The following is a 27,945-nucleotide window of genomic DNA, read 5'->3' as shown; positions in this document are numbered from 1 at the left end:
ATGGTTTTGTTTTTCTCAATGTCTAAGGGGGTGGTGAGGCTTCCACAGTGATTGTTATTTTCTCAATGCTACAAGGGCTCTAGGTGAGGTCTATGGTGGGGGAAGGTTGCAATGGAGGCCCATTTCCTTGTTCAACAAGATAGTCTTGCGAGATCAAGGTATCCAAAATATATACCTGGCCAGCCTCACGGTCATTGTCACAATGGATCGGCGTGCTTTGTATTCGTCCATTCACACGGGTGATAACAAGAACCTGGTAGCCATTGCCATTGCAAATGTCTTCCTTCTTCAATATCAGGAACCGACTACTTGTGTAGTGCATAATAGATTTGGCAGAGAGGGAGGATACATATATGTAGACCTTGGTGTTTAGTGTAGCACTTGATGTTGGATCCATTTCCAAAGCTATCTATACATGTATGAATATGCATGTCAAATATGGGTGTCATTGAATGACTTAGTGTGGGGGTGTATGTCATATATAAGAGAGGGAGAGAGAGAGGAGGATGTATAAAGCATGTGCATGAGAGAGAGAGAGAGAGAGAGAGAGAGAGAGAGAGAGAGAGAGAGAGAGAGAGAGAGAGAGAGAGAGAGAGAGAGAGAGAGAGAGTGTGTGTGTGTGTGTGTGTGCATGTGTGAGTGATAAATATATAAAGTATTTGGTATGAGAGAGAGAGAGAGAGAGAGAGAGAGAGAGAGAGAGAGAGAGAGAGAGAGAGAGAGAGAGAGAGAGAGAGTGTGTGTGTGTGTGTGAGTGGATGTGGATGAGAGAGAGAGAGAGAGAGAGAGAGAGAGAGAGAGAGAGGGGGGGGGATACGTGCTGTATGAAGAGAGAGATGCGAGAGGGGGGGGAGGGGTGCTTGTCATATTTTTTCACACCAAATATTGGGGCGCTGTTGACACCTTCTTTAGTGACAGAATGATCCCAATCCACATGTGCTCTCTCTCTTCAACCATCCTAGTTCTCCACACACATACACACACTCTCTCTCACATAGATGTGACCGGTGATCCCTTTCTCAATGGGTAGAACAATCCTAATCCACATCCATTTGCACTCTCTCTTCATTCCCTTTAAAAAAAAAACCCATACAACTAACATATTAATGTACTATCATATTAACTAATTAATTAGTATTACTATACTAACACATTGATTTATATGAAATGATTAATACTAACATATAAATTAATAGACAAGTTAAGTAATATTAATATACCAATGGTTCACTTCATACTAATTGATCGTTATAATTGAATTGATATAATTTGATCAATACACTAATTAACTAATTAATAAACAAATTGACACTATCTTAGTAAATATTAATTGATTTATATATGTGTTAAATAATTTTCATACTAATAAAAAAATCATAATAATTTAATCAACATATTAATATTGATCAATTGAATAATAAATAGATATAATTACTAAATAACTATATGATAAAATTATTTAATAATAATTTAATAAAATAAATAAATAAAATTAAAATTAACAATCTTTACTTGAATTAAAGATATTTATTTGTTGTTAATAGTTATTTGAATTGATTTTAATTTAAGTAATTTATAACTAATAAATAAAAAATTAATTATTAATTATTAGCTATTAATTTTAACCGATTTATTATTAATTTCAAGTAAGTAGTTATTAGTTATTAATGTTAAGTAATTAGTTATTAATTTCAACTAATCGACTAATATATAATTTTGTTAACTAACTAATTGACTTAATAGTTATTTAACGAATTAGTTATTACTTAATTATTAATATTAAGTAATTATTTATTAATTTCAACTAATTAACTAATAAATAATTTTATTAGCAAATCAATTATTAATTAGTTAATTAGTTTTTTAATTGATTGGTTAATTTATTATTAATAATTTAAGTAATTAAAATCAATTATTAATTATTTGGTAAATTAGTTACTTAATGAGTTAATTAGTTAATTAATAAATTAATTTAGAAATAGCAAAAGCTTTTTTTGGTTTTTATATATAGATATAGATATAGATAGAGATGTGTATGTGTGTGGAGAGAGAGAGAGAGAGAGAGAGAGAGAGAGAGAGAGAGAGAGAGAGAGAGAGAGAGAGAGAGAGAGAGAGAGAGGCGAGTGGGCGAGGGGGGGAGGGCAGGGCACATGAGCGCGAGTGGATGGATGGTGTGGCGGATGCGATGGGTGGTGCTGGACTATGTGGGCGCAAGCTCAAGTATGGTTGAGGGGGTGGGCCCCACGAACAAGGCGCCCCCTTGCGAGGCAAAAATACTTGCCCCTAGGTCATTGTCCCCCCTCCCCCCCTGAAAAAAAAAACAACACACCTTTGAGTCCTTGTCCCCTAATGTCCAGAAAAAAATTGGACCCCTCCCCCCTAAAAAGGAAAATTCTTGTTAGTTAATTAATTTTATTTTCTAATTAATTAATAATTAATTAATTAATAATTATAAAGCTAGTTTGTTTACTAATAATTTAATTAGTCAAAATTGTATTAATAATTAATAATTTTATTGGTCAATCAATTTAAGTAGATAGTTAATTTCATCAATTATTAATATTTTTGAGTTGAGAAAATTCAATTAGCTAATTAATGGATTTAATTAATCAATTAATAGTTAGTTAAAAATTTTGTTAATAATTTCTTAAAAATATTTAATAATTAGTTAAAAATAATTATTAATTATTAATTATTAATTAATTTATAGTTCATAGTTAGTTAAAAAGTAGTTAATAATAATAATGACTAGCCCTTAGTTTATAATTACTAGTTAATTAATAATTAGTTCATAATTAAAAGTATTAATCAATAATTAGTAACTAGTAACTAATAATTAGCAACTAAGACTTAATAATTAATAACTATTAAATATTAATTAAATTTAATTAATAACTAATATCTATTTAAGTAGTTAATTATTTGATTACTTAATTAGTTTATTATTGAAAATTATCTCTCTGGCTCTCTTATAAAGTTAATTAAGTAATTATTAGTTAATTAGTTGAGAAAATGGGGGGAGAGAGAGAAAGAGTGATGAGAGAGGGGGGGAGAGAGAGAACATGTGATATGTGTAATTTTTTCTCGCTAGAAAGGGATCATTGGCAACCCCTTATTGGACAAATTTTTTTTCTGGCGACCCATTCCTGGTGGCGAGAGTAAGTTTTTACCCAATTGGATTTGTGGGTTTTTTTTCACCCAATAAGGGGCTACCCGGGATCCCTTTTTGGTGAAAAAACAAACCATAGTTCCAAGAATAGATAGCATGGGGAGAAGAGAGAGCAACAGAGTGTGGGTTTTTTCCCCCCAAGAAGGGGTTGCTAGACGGACGACCCCTTCTCGGCGGAAAAAAACCCACATGTCCAAGAATGTATGGAGGGAAGAGAGAGGGGATGAGAGAGAGAGAGAGAGAGAGAGAGAGAGAGAGAGAGAGAGAGAGAGAGAGAGAGAGAGAGAGAGAGAGAGAGAGAGAGAGAGAGAGAGAGAGCATGCAATATGTAGTATTTTTTCTTGCCAAGAAGGTGTCATCGGTAGTCCTTTCCTAGATGAAAAAATATTGTATTCTCTCTCTCTCTCTCTCTCTCTCTCTCTCTCTCTCTCATCCCCTCTCTCATCACTTTGTTACTTTTTCTTTCCTATCTACCTTCCATACAACCGGTGGATTCTTTTTTTTCGACGAGAAGGGGTTGCCGGCAACCCCTTCTTGGGTAAAAAAAAAGCACACACTTTGTTGCTCTCTCTTCTCTCCATGTTGTCTATTCTCAAAACTATGGTTTGTTTTTTCACCGAGAAGGGATCTCTGCGGTAGCCCCTTATTGGGCGAAAAAAAACCACAAATCTAGTTGGGCAAAAATTTACTCTCACCAAGAATGGGCCGACAGAAAAATTTCATTCGATAATAAGGGGCTTCCTCGACGACCCCTTTCTAGTGAGAAAAAATTACACATATCGCATGCTCTCTCTCTTTCCCCCCTCTCTCTACTCATCAAGCTTCATTTACAATCGGAGACTGTAGCCTTATAGCCTTAGGAGCCTCTTAGAGCTATATTCCAAGGCAAATTGAATAAGATGAAAAAACTTCTTACTCATGGCTTGCTTGCTTCCGTACTTTGTTGGCTTCACCTTAGCCAAGCTTTGTGTAGTTGTGTGATGGCTCTAATACAATGTAAATAAATAAGAAGGGAGAAAGTTGAAGTAGCCACCACAACTGCACGTGCACACACGCACACATCCGCGCGTGTGCGCGTCACACACACACACACACACACACACACACACACACTCTCTCTCTCTCTCTCTCTCTCTCTCTCTCTCTCTCTCTCTCTCTCTCTTTATTTCTAACCACTCCTGTTGAGGAGAATGTTCAATAGCTTTACTGTTGGATAAGCAATTTGTTTCTAGTCATGAAACATCTTGACAAATTTGCTTAGATCTTAAGGCAATCTTTACTCTTTCACCCTTGCTATGGGAACTCACGTATATGGACCCCTTGACTATGGGTTAGGGGAAACATGTTCCAAGCTTATACATAGGAAACCAAAGAATGAACCTACCTTTGTTCAAGGGCTAGGGTTTATTTCTTTAAAGGAGTGTGTGGTTTACCATCTTCTTCTTCCCTTGCCTTTTGTTTTACTTAAATAGGTGACTGGTGTAATGATAAACTGTAACAAGTATGGGCACATACCTACCTTTTCTATACTAGGGAGAGCAATCTATCAGTGTGTGATGATTGAATTCTTCCATACATAGTAAACCACTAGGAGTCAATCCATCTCTTCTTTTTGTGAAGTTCAATGAAGGGATGAGGTCTTGGCATGACTTGAGAACCTAGTTCCCTAAGAAACAATTGTTCCATGACCTGAGCATATCATTTTTTACATTAACCTACTCCCTCGTAACTGTTACCCTTTCCATTCCTAATGTGGCTAGGCAAACGACATACCGTGCTTGAACAACATACAATTGTAGCTCATAGAGCAACCTTGGTTCACAATCCATTAATGTGGCATGACAACCAATGGATCAATGCCTCAGATTTGTACCTATTGTAAATCACATCATGGCATACAATGGCATACTTTGGCCTCTAGTTGCAATGCATAGGGAGGGCCATTTTACGTACTTGTGATGTGGCAAAACTGCTTGATATGGCATGATTGATGTAGCTATGGACTTGATCAGTCTTTTCTATTACATGAAGGGATGGTAGGATATCTACTGCAAATGCAAGCATGATGGTTGTAGCAGTTTTGGCATTAAAGGCCACATGTGCCATTGTCCCTCAGATGCTCGTGAATTGTCTAGGACTAGTATTCTTAGTGGATGAGGTAATGGCCCTTTTGTAAGGATTTCCACAAACTCTCATATTCAATAACATTTGATGGTTCAGGACCAATTGATCATACAAGCCTCATTATATTACATCCAATTATATTACATTTTATGGTCTAGGACCAACTAATCATACAATCCTCATTTTATTACATTTGGTTATCCTTAAGTTGTGGATTTTCATCGCATGGTTGATAGCCTATGGGGCTACTATTTCCCTACTGTGATTATTTGGGATTCATAAGTAAGTTAAACTCAATGTCTTGATAGCCACTTGTATGGTGACTAGATTTATCGACAGAAATATATGGTATTTTCATATGGGATCATATATATTTTTCTTTCATAACGCACCATGTTGGAAACCTATTAAATGACTATGTGGTTTACTTAAATCTACACCCAGAATTCCTAAAACATGTCAAAATTTAGTCATAAGTTGTCTGAGCGACTAACTTAGAATAACAATGGTTGTCTCTACCACTAATCCTTTATTGTGTGATCTTGAATCTAGCATAGCTCTCATGTATATATAAGAACACAATTTCATGGCTTGCTTACCACTTGTAGTAGTGCACCTCTTCCTTGTTAGCCCTTTTCCCTAAACCTTGTGGGGCTTGCTATTCTCTCAAAATAAGGTTGTGAATTGGCTAATGTTGCCTATTGTCTAAGAGGGATCCCTCAATAGCTTCAACTACTTTGCAACACCTATTCTACACAGCCATGGAATCGAACAAGGTAGCCTTGTGATGTCCAAGTGAATGACATAGCAATAGGGCATGGCTTATGACCCTTGTAGCATAGGGTTAGTAATTTAGTTCTTACTAACTACTACCCTATTCGATTTTGTAGGTACTAGGATGTGCCCTTCTTCTTCATTCAAGCTTTACTATTGTTAAATGGCTTTGTTGATCTTCCTAGGCTTGTAAATCTTGTTATGAGCAATGTATTATATATAGATTTATTTGTCCATTATATTTGAATGTAATTTCTCTTAGTTGATGGAAGAATTTGTTGTAATGCACATTAAGGGAAGTAATGCAATGCGCAACTATTTTTCGTAACAATATGTCTATCTAATAACAACATAATTGTCATTGTAGTTGAATTCTTGACATGCGGATCTCATGGGATCACTCCCTGAATATTTAATTAGGGATTGTTATTGTGCATTAGTTCACATGCTTTTCATTGTACCCTTATAGAGCTTGATCAAGTTGATCTTAGTAGTAATCCTGACATAGAAAATTTACTTTTGTTGCAATTGGATACTGCTTGTGCTGGCTAAAGGTCTACAAATTCACTCTTAGCAACACCAAGTTGGCTATTTCTAGACCTAAAACTTTGGCTAACTTGGACTGTCTAGTAAGTGAGAATAAGAGGAATCTTAGCCAGCTAGTTGGATTGCTCCAAGTCCATCATTAAGAGGAATCTTAGCATGCTTAGTTATTCCTAAGTTGTGGATTGTCATTGCATGGTTGATAGCCTATGGGCCTACTATTTTCCCTATTGTAATAATTTGGTATTCATAACCAAGCTAAACTCAAAGGCTTCATAGATCACTTGTATGGTGACTAGATTTATCGATAGAAACATATGGTATTTTTGTATGGGATCATATATATTTTTCTTTCATAATGCACCATGTTGAAAACCCATTAAAAAACTATGTGGTTCCCTTGAATTGCATGCCTAAATCTACTCCTGGAATTCCTAAAACATGTGAAAATTTGGTCATAACGTTTCTGAGTGACTAACTTAGAATAACCATGGTTATCTCATCCACCACTTATGCTGGCCATGCATAGAGATGATAGTCGCTCATGGGAAAGGGCTATCTAGTCAGAGATTTGGTTTCTTTGCCTAGTGACAAGAAGGCATTGCTATACAAGTAGGTATACAAGTTGAAAAGTATCCTTGGATGCCCTAGGCTTGCTTATAAGGCCAGATTGGTAGCTAAGGGTTTCAAGCAAAACATGGTATTGACTTCGATGAAGTCTTTTCTCCTGTGGTCAAGACGATGACCCTACATTTGGTATTAGCATTGGTTGCTCAGTGGGATAGATTTGGGACCTTTATTAGATAGATGCAAAGACGACTTTTCTACATGGGACTTGAATGATGAGATTCATATGCAGTAGCCTAAGGGCTTTGAGGAAAAAGGTAGGGAACACTTAGCGTGTAAGTTGAGAAAGAGCCTTTATAGCTTAAGTAGGCACCTAGGGAATGGTACTACATATTTGATGCTTTTATGCATTCACATGGATATAGTCATAGTGCTTTGGATCCGTGTTTATACATGAAGAAGGCTCGTGATGGTAGCCTTATGATTTTAGTATTCTATGTAGATGATATGCTTATTGCTTGGAGAGCTCATGATGACCTGGATGCCTTGAAAACTCAACTCAACTAGAGCTTTGAGATAAAAGACATGGGACATGTCTCGCATATTCTTGGCCTCATGCACAATTGCTCTAAGGAGTACATTTAGAAAGTCCTTGATCAGTTTCATATGGAAGATAGTAAGCCTATTATTTGTCCTCTACCTTCTCATGTTTAGCTTAGTTAGGCCAATTGTCCATAATATGTTGTCCATAGTCTGATGCGAGTAGAAGGCCGAGATAGCTAAGATTCCTTATGCATATGCGATGGATAGTTTGATGTATGCCATGATAGCCACTCATCTTGACATAGCATTTGCAGTGGGAGCTATGGCATGTTGTATGGCTACACTTGAAAATGGCATTGGCAATTCTATTTAGAGAAGAGCTTCAAGATATAGTTCAAATAATACATAGAGATGCAAAAGGAAAGATACATGTGGATCAGGTTACATACAAATAGAACTCGAGACAGATATATTGCCATATGCTACTTTCCCCCTCCATACTCTAAGTTCACCCCTAAAGAGGCATCCCTGTATACACCACTATATGAGGACATAATGAGATTTATGAGCATTGGGGATGCTTTACTAGCAGGAAACTTTAATGCATGCACAGGAAGCAACTAACTTGCTTTCTTTGACACTAGCAATGAGATGTTTAGAGATATTGCATTAGATGGAGTAGGATTAGTCAAGTCAACCCAAGATAGAGAGATAACAAAATATGGAACACATGTGAGATGCATTGAGGGAGCTAGACACACAAGTCTCTTTGGATGAGTTTATAGGGTAGTTGGTGAATATAATACATACTTTAGCAGCCTCTATGCTTTCCCACACACTACATTGTTAGATAAGCCTCCATGAGGTAATGCCCAATAGAATGGCTAGTATGATGATGAGTATAGAGACACGAGCACATTTTTCATGAGAGGTGGCACTTGGCATATGTGCACACAAGCATGCTCAACAGACACTCTTCAGACAATTGGTACACAAAAAGAAGCAAGAATACATGAGTAGACTAGAAATAGAAAGGTATTCCATGTTCTTGGGACATGATAGCAAGAGAGCATGGAAAAGGATGCACAAGAGAGTCTATGAGGGATTTCCAACCAGTTGGTCAGACCATACTATTGTGCTACTCTTTAAGAGTGGAGATCCCGCGCTACTTAGTAACTATCAAACTATGATGATTGAAAAATATATGGCTCTATTGTGAAACAAACATTGAGTGAATGGGCCGATATGCATGGCCTGAGATCAAAAGGCTAGGTTGTGGAATATACAACTCTAGACCATATCTTTACATTTAGGGCAATCATCGAAGAAGGCAAGGCATTCAAGCAAAAGATCTACTGTTGGTTGGTGGACTTTCGCAATGCCTTTCACATAGTGCCACGTGCTAGACTCATGAAAAGAATGGAAGACATTGATGTGCTCATATCAAGTATCTATGCCTTGTATGAGATAGTGACAAGCAGAGTACCGATACTTGAGGGCATCTTAGATACAGTCAATAGCACCATTGGGTGCCCACTTTCACTAACACTATTTGGGTTGTACGTAGTTGAAATTTCAAAATATGTGGACAAAATTGGTGGGGCTGAAGAGCTGGAGTGCTAATACCATTATTGCTTTATGTAGACGATATTGTACTTATATTTGACTCACTTGAGGGACTAAACAGTCACTTGGATGCATTATCAGCTTTTTGCAGAGATAGAGACCTTAAGGTGAACCTTGGGAAAACTAAAGTTATGGTATTTAACACTTCAGTTGCTTGGGTGATGAGAGTTGAGTACCAATTTACTTTCGATGGAGAGCTAGTGGAGATATTTAGGCAATATGTTTATTTGGGGGTCATATTGAAGAGACCACAATTCTCTTGGGAGAGAGACATTAGAGGCTTGCTTGGCAAAAGCATATGCAGCCTTAGGTGCATTGGAGAGGCAATGTGCTCACATACAATTTCATGAATCATGCACCAACTTGTGGCTTTTTGACACCCTCGTTACACCCACACTCCTATATGGGGTAGTTATTTGGGTTTCACGTCTCTTCCACACGAGGACAACCTTGGGAGACCAAGATGGACCAAAGAAGGAATACTATGACGGGTGGGAGCATATAGAAAGACCATTGGTCATGATGATCTCACATATGATAAGAGGGAAGAGCTCAACCCCACATTAGACTATTAGAATTGAGTTGGGAGCATCACCCATGGTGGTTGAGGTCTTGGTCTAGGTAGTGACTTTCATACATAGACTATGGGAGCCCCCCCAAGATACATACCCACGAATAGCCTTGGCCTCTTCTAGATAGCTAGAAGAGGCCAAGTAGCAAATGGTGACAGAAATCGTTGGTATGCTCAAATGAGTACATGGATGAGTTTCCATGGGCTGCAGATTGACAGACTACTCCCCTTTGACTATAGCTTGAATTGACCTAAGCTGATCAGAGTTGAACCATGTGATCAAAGTAGACATACTGAGGTTAGATACAAAGAAGACTTAGACCCGACCCCCCTTCCTCGATGGCACGATGATAGCACACTACTAGACCCACTTTCTTAAGGTATCTAAGGATGGTTTCATCACCCAACCCAATTACATGGATACACATTGCCTCATGGATTGCACACAGTTACTAGTCAAATCTGCACCTCATCCCAACACCTGAGGATTGAGATAGGCAAATGGGAGGGCATACAGACAAATGAACACGTATGTCCACCATGCAACAGAGACCAAAAGATAGAGGAACACCACATCTTCCAATGCATGGTATTTTATGATATACGAGGCAAATACCACTATCTATTCCGAGAGGGTTTTGGACCCTTGAGACAAATCACGCAGTTTGAGGATCACAGATGCTCGGGTTTCTTCCTCTTGGAGCTCTAGAGGCGCATATAAACTGATCTACGGAGTAGGAGGCCCTCACAACTTAGCTCACATAGATAGAGAGCAATCATTGATTTTTTCATTGCTACATGACCGAGTATGGCACACGCCACTACTACTACCACAGAGCCTACAGGAGTACATCATCATTGGACCTCATCTTCTGTAGGTGACCCTTTGGATGAAGTAGTGGCACTGAGCCGGTGTCTAGGCACCCATGTCTACCCAAATATCCACACCACAAACATATTAGAGCCATCATTGAGTGCCACAAAGGAGATAGATACTGAAATGGCTCCACCATGCAAAGATACATCTCCTTAGAAAACAGACATATCATTGATGGAAAGTTTTCTTTTCGTACATTTACTTTTAGATTATAAATACATTTTCTTTTTATAGGACACTATTTCACTTTTCGATCTTATATGCATGTTTTTCATATTTTCTCGTTCCAGATGAGAAACATACAATCACTGTATGTATTGCTTGGTCTCATAAGTCACATTGGCCTTTTAGAGACGTTAATATTCTCTCTCTCTCTCTCTCTCTCTCTCTCTCTCTCTCTCTCTCTCTCTCTCTCTCTCTCTTACATATCACATTATAACATCGATATATTATATCATTGATTATATATACTACTTTGTATTATATAGCTACATTACAAACACACCCCCACACATGTAATCATACATATATTCATATAACATATACATTATAATACTGAATATAATAATTAAATATATACATTATATACATTAATATTATTAAGGCATGTTAAAATTATTTATATATACATTGATAATATTAATATTATAAATATGTAAATAATATTAATATACACTAATTATTATTGATATATATTAAAATTATTATTTATTATAATAAATAATTATAAATATATTCTCTCTCATCCATCATGAGTTTATTGATACATGGTGTGCCGACTGCTCTCTCTCTCTCTCTCACGTATTGCAAGCTGTTAACCCTCAAACGAACAAAGGTGGAAAATCCGGAAAAGCTAAAGCAGAAGATAAAGACAAAGGCCAAGGCAAAGAGAAACGGAAGACAAAGACGCACAAGGAGAAGAGTCCTAAATAAGGGAGAAAGGCGCACAAGGAAAAGTGCAAGTCAAAACTTTTGTAAAAGAGCGCAAGCGCATCATGGTTTAATTCAAGGAGCGTCGGGCTCTCACCCATGCAATTTGTAAATGTAGACGGGCGGTGGAAAGGAAGCTAGGAAGATAGAAGGACAATGGGAAAAAGGGGCCTAGGCTATGGCCGGCCATGTAAAGAAAGGGGAAAAGGGGATGACCGCCCAAAAGGGATTTAGGGTTTCTTGCTTGCTTGAGCTTGTGCTTGAGAGAGTGTGTGAGAGTGTGAGGGAGTGAGTGTATGAAGGTGAGGGACCGGGGAGGAGAATCTCTCCATCTTCTCCTCTCTTCTTCTCTTCTCTTCTCTTCTCTTCTCTTGCTCGCGGCAATGGAGCTTGGAGCATGGAGCTTGGGGATGGAGCTTGCTTGAAGCTTGCACTTGGATCGTGGAGCTATCGGAGTGCGCGAGAGAGGAGGTAACTCAATCGGCATGGAGGTAAGCTCACTACACCCGTAGATATGGATGGCACGTCGGCTATGTGAGAGGTAGCCATTAGTGCTCGGCTTGGAACGCTTGAACAATAAGCAGTCCGTGGGTCTTGACGGTTGAGCGAAAGCTCCCACATTTTGGTTCCGTTGCCGGGACTAACGGATTCAAGCATTGAGCGCTTGCGCGCTTCAAATCGAGCATTGGAGTAGGGTTTTCCCCCGAACCGGTGCTTGAGATAGGTAGGAAGTGAGGGGTTGAAGATGGTATTCGATCTCCTTGGCAAGTAGGTTTTTTGATTTTTTGAGATTTATGTTGTGAGATGGAGTAGTGTAGGTATTTACTTTGTGATTTGGATGCATTTAGGATAGAAAAAAACAAAGAAAAAGAAGCGAACAGTAGGGTTTTCTATTGCTGTATAACAGACTAAAACAAAGAAATAGGGACACAGATTCCTTGGAGTGCCATTTGATTCGAGCACCATAGTGATTCTAGGCATGTCTGGCATTCCCTTGTAGTGTCTTGCACCTATCTGGAAGGCGCTGGACGATTCGGTGTAGTAGACGTCAGCCTAGAGGCATCGCGTGCAACTCGCGGGCTGTCGGCCGCGTAGTCGGACCAGCTCGTCCGAGTCCCAGAATCGGACCCGTCCAGAATCGGACCAGTCCATAATCGGACGCTCGAACAACCATCCGATTGGACCATCCTGTCCGATCGGACCACTCGGACCAGCCCGTCCGATTTTGGAAATCAGACCACTCGCACACTCGGACTCGGACCACTCGAACCATTTTGTCCGATCAGACGCTCGTCCAATTGAGGCAATCGGACCACCCTGTCCGATCCGATTCCCAGAATCGAACCGCTTTGAAAATCGGACCACTTTTTCGATCCAACTCCCAGAATCGGACGTGACCAAAATCGGACCACTGGGCCGATCGGACCAACCCAAAATCGGACGTCCGATTCTGATAATCGAACTCCTGAAAATCGGACATCTGAGAATCGAACAGAAAACTGTCAAAATCGGACAGGTATCTAGAACACAAATTTTGACACATCTAAACCCCGAGATTGACCCCAAGGGCTATGTAGAGCTAAAGGCACATCACAGATCCATCACCGGTCTAAAATTTAGAGCACGTAGTTCAAAATTTGGCTATAAACGGTCCTTCAAATTGTGCATGGCTTTTACTGTAACGGCCCTGCGGGCCGGGGGGGGACTGCCCCCCGGACCACCGTAGAGGGGGATTTGTCCCCTCCGCACCTCCCCTAAGTAGGTTGGAGGGAAAACGCGCGTCGTGACAGGTCCTCCAAATTAGACCCTAATATAGTAATGGCTTTGCACGAGCATGGATCCTCACTTGTAAAAGAGCAACCAAAAGCCCATACCCGAACAGAGAGAAACAAAGACCTTAGAACCTCAACGGGCCAATCTAGCCATCCAGGGCACAAAGGCCACACCACAAGAACACATGCACATTGTGTTCAAACTGCGTCTAGTCAAAGCAGAATGCAGCATCATCAAGCTATCAATGCGAGGATGATTAGACATGACAGTCTTGACGATAGATGTACCTTGAGCAGTGCTGTACAAATGACCCGAGACCTCAGTAGAGAATCCACGTCTGACTGTGCAGTTATGGACTCAAAGACATCTGTCAGAAGGCTTTAATTTACAAGCCAAGACCCGGAAGATGAAGACATAGTACCACTTGCTTATCTTAGGGTCAAACTCACCGCGAAAAGAGAGCATACTATCGATGCTCTGATTGATGAAGGAGCAGATTTTAACATCTTAACCTATGAATCATGGACCCTACTAGGCCAACCAGAGCTCACACTGACTAGTGCAACTCTTAGCCCTTATAGGAGACACCCACAAGCACTCATAGGGAAGTGCAAAATCCTTGCGACAATTGAAACGGAAAGCTTGCCTATCCTATTTCATGTTCATCCAAATAGTGCTAGCTGCGGGAAAGAAACCCTCCTAGGAAGACCCTTCAAAAGGGCGACCAAGTGTGAGGCTGACTATGTAGCACACAGGATACACTTGATACTACCGGGTGTGAGGATAGTCACAACCTTTAGCAAGGGTGACCTCATCAAACCTCAAGGGAAATGCAAGCAAGGTGCTAACATAACAGTCAAGCTTGCTGACGAGTGCAAGGACTTGTTGAAAGAGTTAATAGAAGCACAGGTCGAACAACGAGAACCAGTAAGTGAGGCCATGCCTGAAATAAGAAGGTCAAGAGACAATGCCAAGGACGGGCTTTGGACTTCCAAATATTGTAGAAGACCCCAAAAGAAGTCCAAGCCTTAGAGACGCAGGCATCGATGGAGGGTCAGCACAACGCCGTGATGGATATCCAAAGCATTGCTACGTGCTCAAGGGTACTACGCAGGTAACCGATGGATTTGGGTACCAAAATCTCCTGCTAAACCGCCTCCATCAGCTGAAGGCCAGAGTGCATCAAAAGCAATGAAGCACAGGAGGAAATCTAACAGAAACTCTAGGTCTCGAGGCAAGAAACCAGACATGAGTGTTCAAAAGAAAGGGCCTCAACCTAGCATGCTTAATAAGCAGATGTCATATGTAGCCATTGAGCGTGCACAAAAGCCATTAGTGCCCAAAGAGCCTTTGATTTTCCAAGAGGATAATAGGTATCATAGGCACAACATTGCTCATGGCAAGGCTGATCTCTCAACAAAGCAAATGGCACAATCGTCTAATAGCCTTGAGCAAATCATTCAGCCAATGCCAAGTCCACCTAAGAGTCCTAGATCTCCTACAACGTCTTTTGCCAAACGAACACAGGAAGCACAACAGCAGTTGTCAAGAGCAACTGCTCAATTCCAATCTCTATCTCCATCTAAGCTTCCAAATGTCCAAGAGGTGGGACACGATGCCATCTATAGTTCTCGACCCAAGGATATGCCTAAGCAACCTAATGTGACTAGATCAACTCATGCTCGATCTACACAAATGAGTGCTCAAAGGGCAACAAAAGACACGACCACTTCCGATTACCCTAGGGACTTGCCACTGCAATCCAGCCAGCCCACTAAACTAGTTGCTACTACTTCCAATCAGGGATCACAGCAGTCACAGCCCTTGGCCGTGTGACAATGGCCCTTCTGGAACGTATCCTTAGTAGTTTACCTGTGGAGGAGGTGTCGCAACCAACTTCCTCGACAACTCCAACACTTTCAAAGTGCCTAAAGCCTAGGTTGGAGGAGTTAAACACAAGCCGTGACAATGGCCCTTCTGGAACGTGTCCTTAGTAGTTTACCTGTGGAGTAGGTGTCGCAACCAACTTCCTCGACAACTCCAGCACTTTCAAAGTGCCTAAAGCCTAGGCTGGAGGAGTTAAACATAAGGGAGTTGGCTGAAGAGCTAGACTCTCCCAAAAGGGAGACAGTTGTACCCACGCAACCTGGCAAGGCTATTCTGCAGGCCATGACTAGGTCCCATGAGGACCCTCTAGAGAAGGGAAATGCTGAGGCCCGACCAAGCACATCAACGGTCGATATAGCCCAGGGTCTTGAGACGTTAGATGCATCTGCGCTGACCAAGAAAAAGAGGAGGAAACAACGAAAACAACAACAGTTGCAGGTGGTTGTGGACCCCAAGAGCATTGAGACCAAGAGCGATGGAGAGCTGGGGAGTAAAGTATCAAGTCCATTCACCAATGAACCCATTGATGTCTCTTAATAGCGGTGAAACCTCAGTCACATCCGTGTGCTCCGACAAATCAAAGCAGTCGTTACCATCAATGGCTGCTTGCAACACTCTATCCACTGACAATAGAACTTGCATTGACAAAACAAGAGTGGATACAACACTGTCACGACGGGATGACGAATTCGCACCAGTCACACCCAAGCAGAACCATGATGCAATAACGAAGCCTCAAGAGAAACATGGAAACCCCAAGAGCACGAGCAATCCTAGCGTTAACCAATCTTGCTCATATAGGCCTGAACCCCCAGCTATGCTTAAGCCTAGGCAAACTCCTAGAACCTTGCATGAGATAGCAACCGAGCAAGCCCTCGTCGAACATAGAAGTGTCACAGAATGCTTAACTCAGTTGGATGCTAAGCTCAAGGTGTTTGCTCGTGTCTATGTCCTCGTAGACATGCGCGTATTCCCTAAAGAGCAGCTTGGAGATTGCTTACCCTTCCCTTTATCCTGGGAAGAGCAAGAACATCTTGACAAGCACTATAACAAGCTCTTACATGAACGCATGCGACTCGTCTCTGACGAGGAGGCTGACGAACTACGCTTAACCGTGACATTTAATGAAATGCTCTACCAACCGAATCTCGTAAACATTGAACAACTAAAACTATTGTCAGGAGGCCGGAGTCGATTTGAACAGTGTTGGTGTGAAAACCGCGTTGTAATGGCCGAACTAGGAGCTCAGATCATGACAGTATCTGAGGAGCGATTGGCCAAATGGTGGTCTCGAAGAGACCCAACCTATGTGGCACCAACTTCCCTTTGAGTGCTGACTGCCATTCGGGGTACGGACTTGGCTGAACCTAGCCAAGAAAACTCTCTGTTTGATAAGGTTCTCACTGAGGAGGAGTTGCATGTTGCCAGTAGACTCGGACAAGGGTCCATGCTGCTCGATGTCGCCAAATATCTATCGGTACTAAGTAAGCTGCCACGAGTGCTGGATGCGTGTGCCACGCTCTAATACAACCCGGAGTTCTACAATTGATTTTTATCCTCGTGAAGTGACATGGATTCATAAATATGTATATAAATAAACACTGATTTTTATGTCAGCGTGTATAAACAATATCAACACACACAAGCAATGATAGTCAAGCGCAAGGACAAGAGTTGGGTCTGACAGGCTAAGCTTCTTAAGTCTCATCACGCATTTAAAAAGCCGTGTGACCATCCCCACCTCCAAGTGAAGGGCATGCAACCCACATTACCGCCATAGGAAGCCTTGACCAACAACTCTGATGGTGTAGACAGGGTGCAGCCCCTTTTCTATACACCTTCCCTTTCCGATCTATCCTTCCAAGATTGAGCCCTGCCTAACTTCATGACCACCAGCCGACGTAACTCGGCATGAGCCAAGATCTGCTAATGGCAGGAGGCTAAATATACATCACGGGGGCCATCCCTCTACAAGAAGCACTGTATACCCCACCCCTCCCCTTCTCGTCCTATGCGCTTGATAACCTGCACTATAATCCCTTGCATATGAATGGTCTTATCATGTAACAAATCCTAATCCTTGATTCGCATCTTACAGGCCCCCTGCGAGGAAAACATGGAGAACCAAGGACAGCTAGCTTGCAAGGACGCTCTCCGCGGCCGATGGGAACATGCAGCACACGCCCCTCCGTCGGTGCGCTACGTGCCCACTCTTAAAAGGTACGCCAAGAAACGCGGCCCCAAGCGATACCGCCCCGGACGAAGGCCGAAGAATCCGCGGGCTAGGGGAGCGGACGCTCGAGGAGGCGCACACAATGTGGCAACACCAGTGGCACAAACCCCCAACGTACACTCGAGCACCAGATGCTTAGGGGCAGAAAGGGCAGCTCGGGACAGGGAAGAATTCAATGAACTATTTAAAGGCATTTTGGAAACGATGGTGGCCCGGGACTACACCATTCATGTCCCGGCCGACATGTTCCCTGCCCAACCCCACGGGAGCCTCGCACCAGCAGAGCCTCAGTCACCCGACCACCCAAACTCGCACTGCCTCGTACAAATGGAGTAGCCCTATGTTGAATAAAGGCTTATCAAATACTACCTGGCCATGACTTTTTGCCTTTAAATGGTTCAGTGTTGACATGTTCCTGAATTGTGCGAACTTTTCATATCTGCGTTTAATATATTTCACATCTTTAGCAAAAGAAAAAGCTAATCAAGCGTAGGTGATAAATATCTAAGTCAACACCATAGAATTCAGATAAGTGATGTCTCCTTGTGTTGCACTGGTTTATTATAGTTGCGGCATATACCATGCATGTACTCTCATGAAGTGACAAGTGGATACAGGATGATACAGGTCTTTGTGCGAAAGTGTTCAATGCCCAATCACCGCAAGACCATCGACCCCACAAAGAGCCGCGACAAAGCCACGCTGTTGAAAGCAAAAATCACCCTTGCCGACCGTCCACATCGCATAGCCCAAAGCATATTCATGGGCTACGCTCTCTTTTTGGGTCAAGCTCTATAGTTGGCTCACGGCAGTCGTTACCTCAATTGTACCAACATCGCGGGTGTCGCAAGGAGGTTTGCAATATCTCAAGTGTATCTCCCCATCTCAACAACTGCTTCTTTAACAACGAGGCTAGGGCACAATCATCACTGTAATATCCATTTCTTGAGCCTTCGAAGCTTGACATTTTCCAACCCACTGAAAGGCTGATAGCCTCAACATATTGCAATGGTTGTACTCAGGCAAGTCTCAAAAAAAAAAGAAAAAAAAAAGAGAAAGAAAGAAAGAAAGAAAGAAAAAAGCACAAGAAAAAGAAACAAAAAAGAAAACAAAAAAAAGAGAAAAAAAAAGAAAAAAAAATGAACAAAAAGATAAGAAGCACCCACAATCATAGCACAGCACCTAGGGGTCCTCAAATTAGGTACGTCCAGTGACCTTGATCGACTGGCTCCGTCTCTAGTCCCCTAGCCCTTTAGCATCACCCGCAATTGTTTAGAACACATCAAGGATAAGACATACCTAGGGAGCTTGTCTCGCCTATGGTTAGACTTGTCACCCTGACCCACTTGCACAATTTCCTCTTGCACTCTACCTTAATACCATTGCAATCAATTGTGGTAAGCACCGCACGATTGGCCATGAAATGTACACCGTCCTCATCAAGCAAGTCCAATAGCTTCCACCTACCGAAAATGCGGTGTCCCTGTATTCAATTATGATACGTCGTGCAGTCACAATGCAAAGGATGTCTCATATACCTTCACGTGTACTTCTTCTCAATATGGACAACTTTGCTTCATCCACACATTGTTATGAGAAACTAGCTCGCGGTCTTCTAACTACGTAATATCTAAGTATGCACGAGCACTCACATAATATCTGCACCGAAGTATATACACAATTTGGGTCCTCAAGTGTAGGACAATACTCTCAGCTTGCTTAGAGTTCGACATGTCTCCCAAACTAATCAAAATATGTCTTATGCAAAATAAGAAGACTAGTACTACCCCTTAGGGAGAGACCACATGAGAGGTTTTCAATTGTAGGTATTGAAGACTCCAACGAAGGTGTCGTTCGCTCTTCATCAACACTCAACTCTGAATTCCTATCCTTATCACCCTGTAAGCCTGCCACGAATCATGTACAGAATCCCCAACAAACCGCCACTTGTACTCCATCAGTGCAACCCCCCCAAAGAACAACCCTACCACCAACTCCCATTGCCCTACCACCTACCACTCAACCCACCAATGTGCCCTCAATGACCTTCCTCCCCACCACTACGAACACTCTGCCATGGCAACCACAGACGTCCTTGCCACCCACGTCTTCGGTGCATGCTAAACGCTTGATATCTACGACGGTGAGTGCCATGGGACTGGCACTTGTCTAGGAGGGGGGGTAATGTTAACCCTCAAATGAACGAAGGTGGAAAATCCGGAAAAGCTAAAGCAGAAGACAAAGACAAAGGCCAAGGCAAAGAGAAACGGAAGACAAAGACGCACAAGAAGAAGAGTCCTAAATAAGGAAGAAAGGCGCACAAGGAAAAGCGCAAGTCAAAACTTTTGTAAAAAAGCGCAAGCGCATCATGGTTTAATTCAAGGAGCGCCGGGCTCTCACCCGTGCAATTTGTAAATATAGACGGGCGGTGGAAAGGAAGCTAGGAAGATAGAAGGACAATGGGAAAAAGGGGCCTAGGCTACGACCAACCATGTAAAGAAAGGGAAAAAGGGGATGACCGCCCAAAAGGGATTTAGGATTTTGTATATAAAGTTAAAAAGTAAATGAAAAGCTCATTCTTATGTGTGGCCAAAAGTAACTCTCATCTTCTTCTTGTTCTTGTTCTTGCTTGCTTGAGCTTGTGCTTGAGAGAGGGAGTGTGAGTGTGTGAGGGAGTGAGTGTGTGAGGGTGAGGGACTGGGGAGGAGAAGCTCTCCATCTTCTCTTCTCTTGTCTTGCTCGTGGCAATGGAGCTTGGAGCATAGAGCTTGGGGATGAAGCTTGCACTTGGATCGTGGAGCTATCGAAGTGCGCGAGAGAGGAGATAACTCAATCGGCATGGAGGTAAGCTCATTACACCCGTAGATATGGATGGCGCATCGGCTATGTGAGAGGTAGCCATTAGTGCGGCTTGGAACGCTTGAACAATAAGTGGTCCATGGGTCTTGGCGGTTGAGCGAAACCTCCCACACAAGCTCTCTACTTCGTCTTAGTTCATGAGCGTGCTCTCTCGCGGACTTGTCTTCATGCTCTCTCTCGCGGACTTGTCTTCCATGCAAGCATGGGAACTCTATACACACCGCGTAGTGGACCAACTTTTTCTTAATAATAGTATGAGATATATCACTACTAGTGGATTCCTTTTGCATTTCATTCTCTCATGATTTTTAAATATCGTTTTGTACTATGTTAATAGTTTTGACTCAACCATTTCTTTAGGAGTATATACTAAAATGACTAGTGAAAAAACGTTATCTTCTGTGAGGTTATCTCCTCCATCTTCAAAGATTGCATAAAGAAACTTTTAAGCATTAGAATCATTAAACTTGTAGGTAGTGATTTGAGAATACAAGAGATCTTTCTCAATCCCCCAAAAGAGATTTAGTGATAGAGAGAGCTTTGACAAAAAACCAAAATGTGCTTTATAGACCCATTGGGGATCACTAGGACAAGGTACTTCCTAAACTTACACAAATAAGCTGATTAATTATTATATGATGTGTTCTCAATCATGCCATCAATCAAAGTGATGTGGACTTCTATGCTCACCATGATGGGGAAATTAGGATTAGGTTCCCTATTATAGAAACATTTCATGATGTCATTAGTGTGTTAAGGGCATGTGCCCCAAGAAAGTGTGTCTATTAATAGTTTGTTGCAATCTACTAGGGAGTCCTTGCTCTTGTGCAAAGTGTATCTAAAGGGTGAGTAAATTCAACTAATGAGAAGGTTAATGAAAAAGAAAAGCCCGAATTCATGGACTCCACACTCTTCTAATCTCTAGTTTATTTTTCAAGAATGGGTATGCTGCCCCATTTTTGTGAGTCTAACCTATTATATATGACAAAGTTATTTACAATGCAAATTCAATAACCATGCGTCCAAGTTTCACATTTATTGTAGTGTGGCTCCAAGGCACCTTATGCTTCAAGCTTTACAACTCCTAGAAAGTCTAGTAAGTGTTTAGTAAGGGATGGGTGTGTCACTAGTCTACACAAATGGAGGTAACTAGATGCACATTATAAACAAAAATGTCACATGCCATGAGCTTTAATATTTTAGATCTTGTTTAAGACACCAATTTACAAGTCTAGCATACTTAAAGAGAGCCATTAAATGAACTCGTAACAAATTGAGAAGCAAAGTTCAGTTATAGTCAAAATGTGAGAGTTTCTTTAATGCAAGCCTTTCACTCATTAGGGATTTTGGCATGGTTGGGCATATCCTTTTGCCTCCTTATTTAAAGACGGCTATCTTTACTTACTAAACTCTTGAAAGTCCAAGTGTCTAGGTGTGGTATTACCCTTATCACCTCAAGATTGGCCTTTTCCTTTGGTTTCTTAATCCTATCCACATATTTACAAAGAAAGAAGCAAAAGCCATGTTGTTCCACCATGACTCCCATAAAACCAGCAAAATTCCAGTTTGTCCAAGCCTCCACCAACTCTTTAAGCCTCTTTCTCTTCACTATCTGCCACTTTGTCAAACTCCCTTCACACGCAGGGTATTTGTCACTCGCAGAGAAGCAAACACACGGATTTTTTAATGCGCATCGTGCACATTTTTTCCTATTCTGCACAGCAATTTCTTCCAAAAAATTTACAGCCCATCAAACAATATACTGATTTGATAAGACTTTCAGTTCTTAGTTAGCGCCTCTAATTCGCAGAGCGCCACTGCTACTACTGGCACAAGTACAAATATCAGTCGATGTCTTTAACTCATGTTAATGCCAGAAGCTCCAATATCCTTATTCAACAATAGCATATAGCTGGTGCATACAAGATCACGTAAACATGTGCATATCCATATACCTGTTAAGGTTCATAGAACAGAAATTCCTGATGTTTGACATACTTTGTACCTTTTTTCAGAGTAAGAACTATGCACTCCCTAATAGGTTGATTTCAAGGCATCGCTACTTGCCACATCCCTTCTATGCCGCCGTTTAGTGGTACCACTCATCAAGCTTTGGCTGTTCTTTTATAGATCTCAGCATCACATTCTTCTAAAAGATGAATATGGTCTTTGAACAGTCTTCAGCTTGAGAAGCTCAGCTCACCCAAGAAAGCCTCTTTCCATTTAAAGACTGACAGACACTATAGATTTGAATCACATATCCATCCTCAACTTGAACCATGGCACTGATCGAAGCATGACATTTTCAAGAGCCCCAGCTCCACATGACCTTTCAGGATTATGTGACATTTGAATATAGCTCAGATTCCCAACCTGACATATTGCTTATGCTTTTGCATTGTATATACACCTATTCATTGGGTCCTTTTGTATTGTGCTAGGCTCTATTGAGTTTCATGATCTTCACTTTCGTCATCACTCTCAAAATCAGCATGATTTGGATTCCGTTCTAATGGTGGTAATGTCTCGTCTTCGCTTGAACAGCCTACTTCACCTAGAATGAAAAATTGGATAAAGTTTAGAGGAAATCTCTTAACAAAGATTTAGGACAGTGCAACAGACTCTGCAAACCAGACCAACAGCTGCTCCTTTAGTATTCTCCAAAGGTGTAGATTTTTCCAGCTGTATTGTGCATGAACTTTGAGGCTTTGGGGTTTACGTATGAGTTAGAATAGCTCCACAAAAGATAATCTTCTACATGCCATGAAATTACACCAGGACTACCTTCATTGTTGCTATCATCATTATCTGCTCCAACTTTCAGTTCATGAAAATCCTTTTGCAGATGTGAAGTTACATCAGTTTCACTTTGACCATCCTTCAAACCTGTATCAAGCATGAGACAACTAAGAGCTGTTTCCCTCCCTACCTTTAAGAAGCATTTATACAAGATGTTACAACCATGTTGAGCTGCATCAAATGTAAAGGCGATCAAAATCATACAAATGACTCTGTAGATACCAAGAATGATTCTGATATTCACCAAATTGACCCCTCACCTATGTGTTTAATTGGCCGTCAATCAACCTCAGCAATTTTGGCAATTCTCAAGGGACCATATGATGTTACCAATTATGTCATACATTTTGTGAAATAGATCCCCACAACTTTTTAAGAAAGCTACCAAATCAACACCCAAAGTTTTCAATTTTCGACTTCCAATCAACCTTATTATGTTACCAGCCTATGCGATACACTGCTTGTCTCATTGTCAAAAGATTTCTTTCAAAAGTGGATTTTGAGGTATTTGAAGTAGGTATGACAAGAAAAGCAATCCTTGTTGTGGAGAAGATTCATGATTCATACCGCTACTTGAGCTAGAATTCGTACTTGGAAACAGTTTCATTTGTAACTACATATTGAGTTAGTAATTCCTTACTGGTCCTAAGGGTATTGGGGATTTTCTTATGAAGCATCCATGACTCAAGTTCACTTTTCAATATGGAATTAAAAAATATAGTATTGAGATAATGTTTACCTTCACTTTTGATAAATATCAAAATCGGCACCTAAATCTGTGAAATTGCCAAAGCACCAACTATTATGTTGGTCAGTTTGAAAGTATTGTTTGCAAAACTTGCAAGTCCACTTCCAATTTTTGACGTGTAATGTCAATCTGACTCTTATCTACTCATAATACAGCATATCCAAGCTTCTACTTTCTTTTTTTCCTGTTTTCTGCAATGGCCTACAGGCCACTACACTACCCCCTTTTTTTGCTTTTGTTTCTTTTTTGGGGAGGGTGGTGAGTTTCTTTCTCTTTTTTTTTCATCTTTTGCCCGGGGCCTAGCAGCATAGTAGCATGGCTCAGTTGAAGGTCAGATGAAACACATGATTGAACAGTAAATGACTGCTCCAGCACAGAGCATCGCATATATCTAGCTTGATAATATTCACTCCTTGAGAGGCTACTAGAAAAACTACATTAAGATTCAAAGAGGATGAGGGAAGTGCAAAAGCCTCTTTGAAAGTGTTGCAGTCAATCTCTCTCCAACAATAGAGGAAAACGAATTGAGTGGGCATGAGGGAAGTGCGAAAGCCTCTTTGAAAGTGTTGCAGTCAATCTCTCTCCAACAATAGAGGAAAACGAATTGAGACCGGCTGACTAGATATCACCCAACCCTTCCCCCTTCTTTCTCCCACAACAGTTTGATGATATATGAAAGAATAAATTTTTAACAGGTGCAATATGTCAGCCATTCACCCCATAAGAATGTTTCCTAAAACATGGATATTAACTTGACTACTAATGATGCATGACTTGTCAGGCTAGAAAGTCCACATGTTAGACAGACAAGTTGGCAGCTCACAGCCTTGTTCAACTTGAACTACTATTATGTGGCAAATGCATGCATGCGCATGGGGTGCACACGCATGCGCGCGTGCACACACACACTGTTAGATATGGAACTGACCATTATCCTTGGGTCTTTATTGTTCGAATTTTCTTGAAAGACCGGGGCTTCATTCATGATAATACTAGCATACATGCTTCATGGTGGCACATTCTTAACTTTGACGCCCAGTTTTCGACATCATCCTTCTCTTTGGTGAATCGTTTGGTTGGTACTTGGCACCTAGTTCTTCAAAAGGTGCGTTGGCATCCTACAAAGGATCATTTGGTAGGCAATTCTTTTCAGCTGGAGCTATTGGCTGTGTCGTGGTTGCTCTCCTTGAATGGGAAATAGGAAGATAGCTGCAAATTTAACCATATGGCATGCCTGGGTCTGTCTTCTGTTGCTGATGCTACTCTAGCAAGCCATGGCATGCTCATGTCCTTCCACACAACTAGGAGATTTTTCAGTTTCCTCGTCGGTATGATGTGTTATGGGGTCAGCTTGACAGGATGCTACAACCTACGCATCCCTTTCTTGCACGCGTTCTTGATCGTCCTTTGCAGGACTTGGATATTGATGGCCGTCTTAGCCTTCAAAAGGCTTTGGCCAACTAGGTGTACCATCTCATGATTAAGGATTGTCATTGGCTGGTCACCAAAGCCAATGCGATTTGGGGTATGCATAAATCTAAGGCCTGGTGGAAGATGAGTGTGATGGAGGGACAGTTGAACAAGACACCTTTTAAATACAAGGTCTTTATTTGGTGAGTGATCATTGGTGGATTGCCCCTTGCTTCAGCTCTTTTGAAGCACCAAATATCAAACAATAACCCCTTCTTTTGCATGACTAGTGTGGAGTCCTTACGTCACCGATTTGTTTCCTGCTCTTTAGCTTGGCAATTTGGACCCTCTTGTCCGATATTTGGAGAGTTGTGGCTGGTCTGTTGTTGTGCCCCTCTGATTGGGTTTTTGCTAGGCCAAAATATCCCACCCAAAATATCCCACCTCAATACAAGAGCATATAAAGATTATGTTTCAATTTTTTATTTAAGGGTTTTGGCATAATTGGGTCACCCAGAATGCTTTGTCTTCAATTCTGATATGGGCATCCAGTGACACTGCCGAAATCAAAGATCTCTTGCACTGGCAATTAGATCTTATCCAACATGTGGTGGAGTCAGTTCCTTGGCATATGGCAATCTCTTCTGCTTCATTGCCGTGATTTTGTATCTTTTCCTTATCTAACTTTTGAACAGAGAGCATCTATTGAGTTTGTTGTGTCTAGTTTATGCACAATGGCCCAAAGCCATCCTACATCTTGCAATCTTGTACTTTTTTCGTAAATAATAATATAATTACTTATTAGACGTGAGAGAGAGAGAAAGAAAGAAAGAAAGAAAGAAAGTTATATTAACGTCTTCTAAAGACCAAAACTGGCCTATGAGACAAACTGTGATACAACTGATGAGGTCCAGCTATCCAAAATAAAAGTGCTGAATGAAAAGCTAAAAACTGGAAACTGAAAATACGGTGCTGTGAGTGTGATAAGTGTCGTGTATGTGTATGTGCGTATGTAGCTCTGGTACTCCAGATAATGGCTACAAAAGGGGAACAAATGTCGGCTGTGATAGGGGAACAACTGTCGGCTGTGATAAAGTCGTGCGATGTGTATATGTAACAGATGCAGGGAGATATACTATCCTGGGATGTAGTAGCAGTCGTCGAAGTCGCTAATAGCAGGCGATCCCTCCTAGATGCAGGATATGGTACATCGGCGGTGGAGAAAGAGCAAACTGGAGATCTGAGATCCAATGTGTCGAGTGTCGTCGGATCTCAGTCTGCTGTTGATGTAGATCAAGAATCCTCCGGATCTCCTGTCAGTGTGGCTGTGGGGTCCGAAACCCACGGATCCTCGTGCAGCGTCGGGTACGCTCATCCTCAGCCTGCTGTAGTGTGAGCCCGGAGGCCTGGCTGGAGGCTGGTACAATAGCTCTTACTCTGTCTGTCTGAAAGAACTGTGTAATAGTCATCTGGGTGGGCCCCTCTCTGACTGGGACCCGCTGTGTGCTCTGCTCTCTGATGTGCCATGCCTCTCCCAGAAAACGACCAAATGATCTCTGATCCATATCAGTCATACATCCCTGAAGTGAGCTGCTCAATGTGTATCTAGATCTCAACTCTGAGTATGCCGGGCATCTGAGAACAAAATGCTCCTCACTCTCTACCTCTGATCTGCAAAGGGGGCATATCCTCTCCTCCCGCGGGATGCCACTGGCTCTGCTACTCTCAATCATAAGCTGATGTGATGATACCCTGAGCTGTCCAATAAGAACTCTCAATCGATGTGGCATATAGATCTGCATATATCTCGGAATCTCTATGAATCCCTGCTCTGATATCCTCAAGAACTGTGTATAATAATGTGCCATCTTCGATGGCAGTGGCTGTGCAGGGCTGACCCATGTCCTCTGCATATAAATATGCCATATCTCCTGTCTGATGACTCTGTTCCTCTCAGAGAGAGAGAGGGTGTAAGTGGGAGCCTGAGTATCATATAGAAGAGGTGGGAGTCTATCAATGTCCAGCCCATGTCTGTCAAACCAAGCTCTAGTCTGTGCATACCATGATGTGGTATCCCCCGCTCGAGCCATCTCCTGAGATGCCATATATGCTCTATATGCAATGCGATCTCTGTCCATATCCTGAAATCTGTGTAGGAAGCAGACTGTCTGAAATAATGCCTTGACTAGTATGGGCGGTGTGGCAAGCTCTGCTCGCACAATGTCATGTGGGACTGAGGCCTTGCTGCGAATCAATCTAGATATCATGATCACCTGAGGTCTCTCCATCAATGTCCATACATAATCGGCAAGGCCCGGCCCCCATATAGCTGCTCCATACATCAGTGTTGGAGTGACTAGAGTATCAAAGAGCCACCCCTTGGTGTGGGGCTCCTGGAAATGTGCCTGATGACACTGTCGATCCATAAGAGCCAATGCTGAGTATCCTCTAGTGAGGCGGTCACGAGCTGCCTGTGTCATCGAGAAAGTCCCTGAAGCTGCTGTAAAGGTGA

General features: G+C 41.5%; 1 protein-coding gene across 5 annotated transcripts in view; it reads right to left on the bottom strand.

Annotated features, from left to right (window-relative positions):
- Positions 1 to 21,653: 21,653 nt before the first annotated feature.
- LOC148017813 (RNase L inhibitor protein-like protein) overlaps positions 21,654 to 27,945 on the bottom strand; it is a 94,644-nt gene continuing 88,352 nt past the window's right edge. For 4 of the 5 annotated variants that reach the window (XM_087661677.1, XM_087661678.1, XM_087661681.1 and 1 more), the window contains 2 exons: positions 23,261 to 23,362; positions 21,657 to 23,030 (listed from right to left, as the gene is read on the bottom strand). In XM_087661677.1, the coding sequence (XP_087517803.1) occupies positions 22,921 to 23,030; positions 23,261 to 23,362 (212 nt within the window). In that variant the 3' untranslated portion in view covers positions 21,657 to 22,920. Of the gene's footprint in view, positions 23,031 to 23,260; positions 23,363 to 27,945 lie in introns of all 5 variants that reach the window. The other variant, XM_087661676.1, reaches the window with a different exon arrangement.

The sequence above is a fragment of the Lygodium microphyllum genome, chromosome 21 (assembly GCF_053477565.2).
Source record: "Lygodium microphyllum isolate KBCC chromosome 21, Lygodium_microphyllum_v1.1.10, whole genome shotgun sequence".
Lineage (NCBI taxonomy): Eukaryota > Viridiplantae > Streptophyta > Polypodiopsida > Schizaeales > Lygodiaceae > Lygodium > Lygodium microphyllum.
This window is presented reverse-complemented; position numbering and strand designations above follow the sequence as displayed.